At 46.2% G+C, this 10,934-nt stretch overlaps 1 protein-coding gene across 2 annotated transcripts in view; it reads left to right on the top strand.

The window, feature by feature from the left end:
- The window catches only part of INHBA (inhibin beta A), a 21,563-nt gene extending 11,147 nt beyond the window's left edge, over window positions 1-10,416 (top strand). For both annotated transcript variants that reach the window (XM_006757231.1, XM_015559724.1), the window contains one exon: window positions 9,418-10,416. In XM_006757231.1, the coding sequence (XP_006757294.1) occupies window positions 9,418-10,310 (893 nt within the window). In that variant the 3' untranslated portion in view covers window positions 10,311-10,416. The remainder of the gene's footprint in view (window positions 1-9,417) is intronic.
- Window positions 10,417-10,934: the final 518 nt, after the last annotated feature.

Consider the following 10,934-nt stretch of genomic DNA (forward strand, 5'->3'; position numbering starts at 1 on the left):
CACAGTCCTGGGAGCAACTTCTTTCCCCTCCAGCTGTACTCTGCCTGGGAGGGTCATTAGTTATTAGGTGAAGGTGGCAGGCAGGCGGAGGGGGGTGCGTCAGGGGGAGAGGACTTCAGAGAATTGGAATTCAGGAGCCTGGCTGGTGGTGGCTAGCTTACACTTGTTATGTGCATCGGTCACCCGGAGGAAGCCCCGGGGCCAAGCTGGGGCTGGGAGCTGGTCTGGGAGAGGCTCCCTCGGTCTGGGAAGCCAGGTCTGAGCAGCCTGATGAAAGAAAGCTGGGCAGTCAGGGTGCCGGGGGGGACTCAGGAGGCTTCCGGACCCCGTCCAAAGTTTGTGTGGGGGCAGGGGCGGGGTGGGGAGTGTGGGATTGGGGTGGTCCGGCCCCGATGAAGTCACTGCCTTAAACAAATCTTCCCTTGGAAAGTCCAATCAGGGGCCACCTCAGAGGAGCAGGGCACATCTCTGAGTGACATTCATTTTTACCTTCAGAAAGTCTGTCTATAAGAGCACAGGCGTCTCATTCTAGGCAGCCAAGAGCGGCTTCAGGGGACAGTTGCCATTGCCCCGGCAGTCACTTTTAAAACACTGACTTTTGCTTTCTGAGCTGAGAGAGAGAGGGAGAGAGAAAAGAGTTTTGTTCTCTGTAAAGTTACTAAGCGCTCTCTGCCAAGGAATGCAACCTTGACAAAGTGCTCTCAGATACTACACTGAACTCTCACTCAATCCTTAAGAGGAAGAACTTTAATAAATAGATTCTAATCTTTGGCCCAGGACCACACTAACCTGTTGCTGAATAGAAAATACCTGTCAAAAGTGGAGGCGGAGATCTGCAGCCAGGTCGCTTTTAGTTCTGTGACACGGATCCTTTTGCATGCCTACCCGCCCATGCATGCCCGGATATGTTCATGCCATGTTACCTTCATGGGAAGGCCAGGCTAAGGAAGCATAGCTCTTGGCAAATCTATCTGAAAGGAATGCCATTGTTGTGTTTGGTAGAGCATATGGCCAGTAAAGTATGTGCAGGGGCTCCCAGCATTTCTGTTGGAAAGTTTGCCGCAGCAGTGTAAACATTCAAGGCAACACTCAGAATTTCCAATCCTGAAAACCTGTTGACTCAGATGTTCTGTTTTCAAGAAAACCTTCCAAGACCTGGGCATCCTTTTGGGGGAGCAGGCAGCCTGTTGGCTTCCTGGCTTCCACTCCCCGTTCGAGAAGCCCTGGTGTCCTGCAAGCTTCCTGGCAGGGTAGTTTAGCTCTCTCATCAGAGCAAAATTCTTTCAAAGGTCTTACTTTTTTTCCCTTAAAACTCTTTCTGGATAGAGCCGTGAAGGACTTGATGATTAGGACTTTCTTTTTTGAGGAAAATAAGTCAGGCTGGAGTTTTCAAGTTGCCACCCAATTTTCCTCAACCTTTCCTGTGGCAAGGTAGGAAAGAGAGTGTATAATGGCTTTGGGTCCTGTGCAGGGCATGGATTCCAGCAGTCCAGAGGTCTGCTCCCTGTCCTGACTAGAGGGATCCTGTGTGTTTTTATATGCCAGTTGCCACACCTGATGGCCTTAATTGCAGCTCCTCCTCAATTGCCTTTACCACATCGTATGGCTAAGTATACCGATGCCTTTGGCCACTTTTAATATACACCTGGTGCTAGCAACATGTCCTGCTTTCTCACTGAGCTGACTTGTATAGCAAACCGCTCTCTTGGCATTGGGAGGTTGTGCAGTGAAAGAATTTGATCTTTTATATATCTTTTTATTGACTTCGTCTCAGTGCCACTCTTTTTCTAAGTTATATGAAATCTTGTCATTTTTTAAAACTTTTCTTTTTAGTAAGTGTTTTTTAAATTGAGAGCGAGGAACAGAGATGGAGAGAGAGAGAAACATCAATGTGAGAGAAAAACATTGGTCCATTGCCTCCCCTAGGCACCCCACAACCTGGGTGTGTGCCCTGACCTGGAATCGAATCAGTGACCTTTTGGTGCATGGGGTGAAGCTCAACCAACTGAGCCACACCGGCCAGGGCTTAAAACTTTTCTATTAGGTGTTTAGTTAGAAAGAAATTGAGCTATTTTTTTAAGAAGGTGATCCATTTGACTCACATGTTGACTAAAGTTTAAGGTTAGTAATGGAAAACGACTCCTGGTTGAGTTTACAACTCAATTTTGGGTGAGCTGCTGGATTCTAGGCAAGGTTTATTGCACTTGCTTATTTTTCCCATCTAAGTTTCACACACCAACTTCAAGTTGTATTAGTATGATTTCACAGATTTGATGATTGCTATGTGAACAATCTATTCTCCAAAGAGAGTACCATGTCAGTATTTTGCTGCTATTTTCCTGGGAAAGAAATTTATCGTCTGACTGATTGTAGTGAATATATGAAAATGTCTTACTGCTTTCGGAATAATTCAACTTTAATAAAATTCAAAGTATGTCAAGTGTCAAGATTTTTGGAGAATTAGCAAGGGGCATTTAGTTTTCTTTCCCTTATAAACTATTTTGTACAGCATGGACTCCGGTCAATGAGTGTCATCTGCACGCATGCCTCAGATGCATCCCATAGATGCACTTCAACTACAAGATTCCCCATAGTTAGTTTTCACTTCTAGTCTCTTTGATGGTTGAATAAAGCCAAGACATGGCCACAGCAGTTGAAGAACTGCAAAAGTGCAAGTGCTTAGAACTCTTTGAACTGATTCTGTCTCACTATGCTCAGGTGGAAGGTGCCCCATTTTTGTAAAACTGATGTGAGTTGTTAAGTGGCTAGGAATCACTCTCAAGCTCTCTGCAATGTATTCCAACCAACAAAAATGACATTATTTTTATTTATGTCACCCAAGATTGCTCTGCCATTCTTTGCATGGCTGGCACAGAACCCTCGGTGTTTACGTTAAGACCTTAAAGGAAAGGAAGATGTCAAGCCAACACTCACTATGATTGTCATTGAAACTAAAGTCAGTGGCCTTCTTGACTACTATATCTTAGTGTCATATTTTGATTTGGTCAGTCAATGTTTAATGACAATATATTGCTGAGTCTCCATATGCTGCCAAATTTATAGGCTGGTTCTGGTAATTAAGTTAGCAATTGATAGCACTTGTTGAAGAAAGACAAATGAAACCTTAAAAACTGGGAAATGCTTCCATAGTCAGGTATGGTTGAAATTCTTCCCTTTTGGAGAGTCTAGTGCAGAAGGTGAGTTTGAAATGTACACTTCCCAAACAGGGGTCTAACAAGGCTTCTGGGATGACTGTTTCCCCCACCCCAAGAGAGCTATCTTAAGGTGGAGTTGACTTCCACCATCCTATTCCAGGCTTCTGAACTTTTCTTCGAAAACCCCCTCACTGAAGAGTGTTTTCACACACTTTCTTCTCTGAATGATGGGAAATGATGGGCCACAAGAGGGCGCATTCCAAAGACTTTTGCTTCTTACCAGTTAATCTTTTAGGGAAACAAAATTTCACCTCCTGGAAGGCCCAGTCTGCAGCACGCTAATCTTAGTGATTATCAGTTACTGCTTTCTTCCTCTCATCCAGGAAATGTTAGGATTTTATGGGAAGGGAGGAACATGGCTACCTGTAATACATTCAATGAGGCAGAAGGAAAAGGAATGGGAATTCTAGTGGTGCATGTGAACTTTCCCAAGCTCTATGGAAGACAGTGGGATGATAAATTTCCGAAGCAAACAAAACAGTACGTGGAGAAATGTGACCATGAATCATCAGCCATACTGATTTGCTCACACATCTCCCCATAATACGGCTGCCTGGGCTCTTGCAAAAGACGTCTTCCTTGTCCCCTGATTTTGTTGCCTCGTTTGCCTGTGTTATCAATGCTTTTCACACACGACAAATGACAAGTGGATGTGAGCAAGGAGGAAAAAGCCTATTTATTTAACGCCTTGTGAGAACATAGTGTGCAGTTTCAGAGGATGTGTTTGTTTCCAAACAGAGTGTGGAGAGAATGGTGAAGGAAAGAGGCGACAGAGAACAGAGGTTGGGCCTGTGAAGGGGGTGTATGAGAGCGGGCATGGAGGATGTCAGGGGAGAAACTCAGTTTTAAGATTCTGAGAACTGGGAGTAATACCTTCCCAGGCACTTCTCACGAAAACACCTATGTGTCTGGGCCCTTTTTGCTAAAATATGCTTGATTTGCTCCCCGAGTTGTAGTTTAGAATTCTTTATCCTGAACTGGGTCCTAGATCTCACTCTAAGAGTAAAAGTTCCCAGGATCTTTGGAAGGAGTTTCTGAAAGTCTGCGAGTTGAGCCTTAACAACGTCTTCTCCTTCTCTTAGGAACCTAAAACCCCTTTCTCTCTAAATATTTAACCATCTTATTTTTCATTTCTATTTAAATTAAAGTGCAGGAATGTGGGTGACCACTGACAGTTCCGTAGCATGTCCTTAGCAAATACATTAGGGCTGAAAAATCAATCAAGATCATTTATGACCAAATGTGCAGTTTTGCTACAGACAGGACCCTGGACCGCAGGTGAAAGGAGGCATAACTGCTCTGTCCCCACTGGCTACTTATGCAGAAACCCCCGGAGGCAGTCCAAGTGCAAAGTTAGTGCTTCAGGAAACACACACGCTGTCACTGGTGGCTCTGTATGCTCCCACCAGTGACTATACCACACCTCGGCACAGGGAAACCTTGGCGAAGAATGGGACATTAAATTAACAGTCATATTTTACAGGGAGGCTCTTCCCCACCAGATGAGTTTACATCCTCTATAAACAACAAGGCTTTCCACATTGACATTAGACATGGTACCCATAGATAGAAGGGCATCGTACTTTACGCAGGACCCTGGTGAGGAAAGCAAAACAAAAAGGAAACACTGAGTGCATTGCTTAATTCATTGGAAATGTTCTAATGCCTCTCCGCCCACAGAGTTGAGTTACTGGACTTGGGGGATGAGCAGCATCCTGGAGTGGGGGAAGGGAATAACGAGGGGCTGGGCAGCTTAACCCTTTTTTGATGGGGATACTACAATCATTTGAAAAATCCCGAAAGCAGAGGACAGCCTGTTTTCAGGTGTCGTTACTTCCAGCTCCCACAGTCTTTCCTCTTTCTAATCCCACCCACCGGCAACATTTCAACGGTGTTCCCTGGAAGATGCACAATTTAGCTCTCCTACCCATTTTTAGGCATTTTTAAAAAAAATCTCCCGTTGGTATATGTCCACTGAGGTTTAAGTGATGAAATATTATCACCCACATGGATTTGTGTGGGACTTTCTTAGTGAATTACTCAGGCAGAGCAGGCTGTGATGCAAGCCTTGCTCACAAGCCTCAGGGAGGAAAAAATAGCATAGGGGCTGAAAAGGATATTATCAGAGTAGGTGATGAAAGGTTAGCAAAGCCACTAGCGGTATCTTATTAAATAGGTAATAGCGGAGGAACCCAGTGTGCACCAGTAGAAACTAAAATGCTGCACCTGCCCACAAAGCATCATGGGAAGGCTTCCATTTCAGGATTTTACAGCAGGAGATATTTAAGTCAGTCCTGAAACTGATTAGTAATTGATCCTCAATTAGTAATTGAGCCTTAGGTAACCTTCTAGTTTTCAAATTGTTACGCACACAGATTTGAAGAGAGAACCATTCTGAAAACATCACTGCAGTATAGCAATCTCTCTCAGGTAATATACACATAAAGGGACAAGAATCAAGAAGCTAGTTATATTTTTCATACCTAAGAAATTGGAAGGCTATAATTCCTTCCTGAAGCCTACAACCTTGACAAATATTAATTTCATCTGAGCTTCTAGCTGTCCCATTCTCCCCACCCCCTTCTGCAATGAAAGCTAAATGTAAAAGAAAAAATATTATGCACTGTTTAATAAGTCAGAACACAATAGAACTTTTAAAATGTACCTGCATGTAAGGTAGATTTTAAGAAGACTTGATTCTCTCTCTTCCCCCTGTTCTCCTGAGCATTATGGCAACAGCATTTTCACGAAATGGGATCTCAGTTTTATTTTATTCCTGACAAAATATCATGCAATATACAAATAGCAGTTCCAGAAATGGACACCAGGAGAAGGAGGCGACAGGCATGTCAATTAGTGAGGGGAAAATCCAAATGTCAGAAATATGGGGGAGAGATACAGCATGCAGGCAACGGACGGGAATGCAGGGAACCGTCTTCAGCTCAGTTAATGAAACCAGTGCATAAATCAGCGCCGCTTCTCCCCGCAGTGCCAGGGGGTGCCATACAGCCACTTCTCCGCCAGGACCAGGATGAAAGTCATTTTCTGATGACTCTCTGATCCCAGTATAACAGCACCTGACAGATTGAGTCCCCTCTAATGAGTACTCTCTTTGTACAATCCTCTCTCAGGAACACGAAATCATTTGCTTCTGAGTACAGCAGCCTGTGAAGAAGGGGTGGGGCTATCTCATGCATTAGAAACCTGATCTTGTGAAACAAGAGGCTGTCCTATAGGCTGCTGCTGGAAGTAAGCAGCCTGGGGCCCTACAAATCCATTTGCATATGCTGCCGCTGGCTCATCTCCAAGGAGCCCTCCCTCGACCCCCCTCCCTCTACCTCTCACCCCCCAGTGTCTATAAACATCTCTGCACTTTATTCATGGCAAGTCCAAAGTGTGGGTTCAAATTGCCACCTGTCCCCTCTCTTACCTGAGGGCCATCTACCTTCGCCCTGAGCCCCTCCAGTCAAGCATGGGGCAGAGCAGAGCAGAACCTGTGGGCATGAGTTATCTGAGACCCAGTGCTCCCATCCTGGGGACAGATCAGATGCTTCGGTTTCAAACTCGTGCCTAGAAACACACACACACACACACACACACACACACACACACACACACACAGAGAGAAAAACAAAACACAACGGTGTGCCCTCTGGCTCCTCTATTTTAGCAGCTATGATCTCTCTGTCTTTAGAGTGGCATCCTACACAGTTGAGGGTTTCAGAAGCTGGCCTGCTTAGAGGCAGAAGGGAGAGCAGGAGGGACTGGTTAACATTCTCCAATGCAGGGCCTGTGGCCTCGGTGTGGGGAGCCTGCCACTCCTGTGGGCTGGTCTTCAGAGGCCTGGGAGGCTTTGGCAGCCTTTACGTCTGGTCTTGGGAAAACCCTACCTACCACCTTAAAGCCAGCTGCTGATGGTCTTCCTAAATTTAAATGACTACGCTCTCTTCCTGGAATCTTCTCTTTGCTTTCTTAAAACAACAAAACAAAACTGAACAACGACAAAAAACCCCACCAGTTTTTAGCAAAGGGGAATCCTGGATTCACTTTTTAAAAAAGTCATCATGCTTCGTAAAAAAAGACAGCTTCCCCTCTCACTGCTCCTCACTCTGGTGATCTGATCATAAACGCAGCTTTCTATTCATTTCAACGTCTGCCAGCGACCCAAGGTCAAAGGAGCGCTCCTCACCACTGCCATCAAGACCAGGGTCCTAGCAAGTTTATATAACAATGCCAGAGAACCTTTCCTATGCAGCCCTCCTTGGCCCTGACCTCAGTGAATTTACCACCATCATAATCACTGTGTGAAGAGTGTGTTAAATTAAGAACAGAATCTGCAGTGCACAATGCACAGAAAAGCTGCCTTCTGCTGCAGGGAACTTGAAACTGTGCCTAGAATTTATGGTACCGTAAACATCTCAGGGTGGAGAGTGATAAGTACGGCCGGATTTCCGTTAGCTATAGAAATCCAGGCAGAGGACCCTCCTAGGGAATTGTAAGTTCTGAGATGAACTTATTTGAAACTGTTCTCAGGTTTGTACACGGAATGCATGTATGCCAGACAGCTATAAGCAGGTACTTGCCAGAGGGGGTCATGAAAAGAGGGCATGTTTCATATACTACCCAGTGGTGAAGTGCAAGTGAGGAAAAATATTTCATCAATCAAAAATTCTAGTCTGAACACCTGTACCTTAGCGTGCTGGTTGCCCATGAATACATAGATAGGTTCTAGTGGAATGAGAAGAGAACAGGTGACTTTCTTATGTTTGAGTTAGGCAAAAACGGAGTGGTTGCAGAATCCAATCACTCCACCAATGTAGGGAATTTCCCTCTGCTAGAGCAGTTGTTATAACTGGTGCTTATTCAGTTGCATTAAAGGAAGGAGACAAAAATGGGGGATTTAGAGGTAGCAGGTAGATCTCTTAATATAAAATACTCAATGCTAAGGATGCTGCCACCCGTTAAAAGAAATAAATGAATTGCCTACTTTCTGCTAAACACTGTGCACCATAGGTAGGACCTCAGACCTGGGTATCCTAGGCTAGACTGGCAGGAGATGTTAGGGAAGGCTTCTAGAGTAAGTGGTGTTGTCTCTTCTGCAATCTGCTCTTATTAAGAGCAGCCCCTGAGGGTTGCGTGTTGAGAGGAGTATTCTAGGCAGAAAAAACTGCAGGCATGTGACAGCCCAGAGGTACAGGAATGCATGGGATGCTCCCAACTTCAGACGAACACAGTGGGCTGGATTGCAGAGGATGGGACACAGAGAGAGCTGAGGACGAGGGCTGAACGCAGAGTGCAGTGTCCTGGGCAGTTCCTGTTTTAAACGGAGGGAAATAGAAACTCAGAAAAGGACTGTAAAGAATGAGTGGCATGATCAGACCCACCCTTGGAAAAGATGACTTTCCCCATTTCACGGAGAAGAGATTGCAGAAGGGCTTGATTCCCCACTGGAGAGGCAAATTACAGAGCAAGCAAATGCCGTGACCCAGCAAGGAAGAGATGGGAGTGAAGCAGGTTGTGACTAGGGAGGAGGAGGCTCTATGCCACACAGACATCTGGGGCGGGGGGTTGGGTTAAGGGGTTCTTTGCATATTTGTGTGGGAATAATATAGCTATAGCTTGCTAGAGCTTACAGTGTGTTTTTATTTGTGTTATTCTGTTTGATCCTCCCAAACCTATCGGAGAATGGGTCAAATGTCATAGGTGACCCCCACTTGATAGAAGATGAAGCTGAGATTAAGCAATTAATGAACAGATGCAGCCCCCTTGCAGCCCCAGACACACTCAGTTCTAGGCCATGCTCTATCTAGAGCAAGAGTTGAGCAACTTTCCCTGTAAAGGGCCGGAGAATACATATTTTAGCTTTGTGGGCCAGTCTCTGCTGTAGCTACTGAACTTCATATTAAAGTGCAAAAGTAGGTGCAGACAAACCTATAAAGAAGTAAGCAGAGCCATGGTCCAATAAAACTTTATTAATTGGCACCGACGTTTACATTTCATGTAATTTTCACGTGTCACAAAATACAATGTTTCTTCAATCATTTAAAAGTGTCAAAACCTATGGGCCTTCATTTGCCTTTGTTGGTCCCTGTTTCAGATGGTGGGTAACAGAGGCCCCGTGGGGGCCTGAAATGAGTGAGTAGCAGAAAAGGCAGGAACTAACCATGTCCCCTCTCTCTCTTGTGCTGTGTTTCATTCTCAGGCGCTACCAGGAAGACGCTGCACTTTGAGATTTCCAAAGAGGGCAGTGACCTGTCCGTGGTGGAGCGTGCGGAAGTCTGGCTCTTCCTAAAAGTCCCCAAGGCCAACAGGAACAGGACCAAAGTCACGATCCGTCTCTTTCAGCAGCTGAAGCACCCGCAGGGCAGCGTGGACACAGGGGATGAGGCCGAGGCCGTTGGATTAATGGAGGAGAGGAGTGAACTGTTGATATCGGAAAAGGCAGTGGATGCTCGCAAGAGCACCTGGCACATCTTCCCCGTCTCCAGCAGCATCCAGCGGTTGCTGGACCAGGGCAGGAGCTCCCTGGACATTCGGATTGCCTGTGAGCAGTGCCATGAGACTGGTGCCAGCCTCGTGCTCCTGGGCAAGAAGAAAAAGAAAGAAGAGGACGGGGAAGGAAAGAAAAAGGCTGGAGGAGAAGGAGGGGTGGGAGGAGACGAGGAGAAGGAGCAGTCCCACAGACCTTTCCTCATGCTGCAGGCCCGGCAGTCGGAAGACCACCCCCATCGGAGGCGGCGGCGGGGCTTGGAGTGCGACGGCAAGGTCAACATCTGCTGTAAGAAACAGTTCTTTGTTAGTTTCAAGGACATTGGCTGGAATGACTGGATCATCGCTCCCTCTGGCTACCATGCCAACTACTGCGAGGGTGAGTGCCCGAGCCATATAGCAGGCACGTCAGGGTCATCGCTCTCCTTTCATTCAACCGTCATCAACCACTACCGCATGCGGGGGTACAGCCCCTTCTCCAACCTCAAGTCGTGCTGTGTGCCCACCAAGCTGAGGCCCATGTCCATGTTGTACTATGATGACGGGCAAAACATCATCAAGAAGGACATTCAGAACATGATAGTGGAGGAGTGTGGGTGCTCGTAGAGGGCCCAGCCCAGGGGGAACGGGAACAAGAGTTGTCCAGAGAGGACGGTGGCAAAATGAAGAAATGTTTAAGGTTTCTAAGAAAAAACCAGAAAAATAAGAAATTTTAAAAAATAAGAAACTAGAAACAAAACCTGAACCAGATAAAGGAAGATGTGGTGGAAACATTCCCTGTCCAGGGCTCGGAGATGAAGCAGTGACGGAGATGGGAATTGAGAAGGAAAGGCAGAACGGAGTGCCCTTCATTTCTTCTGATATCGAAGTGGTATCAGTCGTTTGAACAGGAGTATTGTCCCCTCCTTTTCAGTTCCCTTTCAGGGCGAGCCTGGAAGTCAACTTGTCCAGTCTGCAATAACGTGGGCTGGCCCGACCCAAATAGCATCTATAGAAAGCCATGAATTTGAAAGGGCCGGTTACAGGCTCTTTCCCACCCAGTTACCCAGGTTGTAAGGTATGTCTGCGTGACCCTCTCTCTGTGTATATCAGTGTGCGTGCACACACGCTACCCCTCCCCCCCACACACATGCACACATGCCACAGACCCCGCACACTCTGACACCCTCCCCAGACACACACACACACAGGCATTTCTACACACCCACCTACATCCACGTCCTGGAAAGA

The sequence above is a fragment of the Myotis davidii genome, unplaced genomic scaffold (genome assembly GCF_000327345.1).
Source record: "Myotis davidii unplaced genomic scaffold, ASM32734v1 scaffold573, whole genome shotgun sequence".
NCBI classification, from domain to species: Eukaryota; Metazoa; Chordata; class Mammalia; order Chiroptera; family Vespertilionidae; genus Myotis; species Myotis davidii.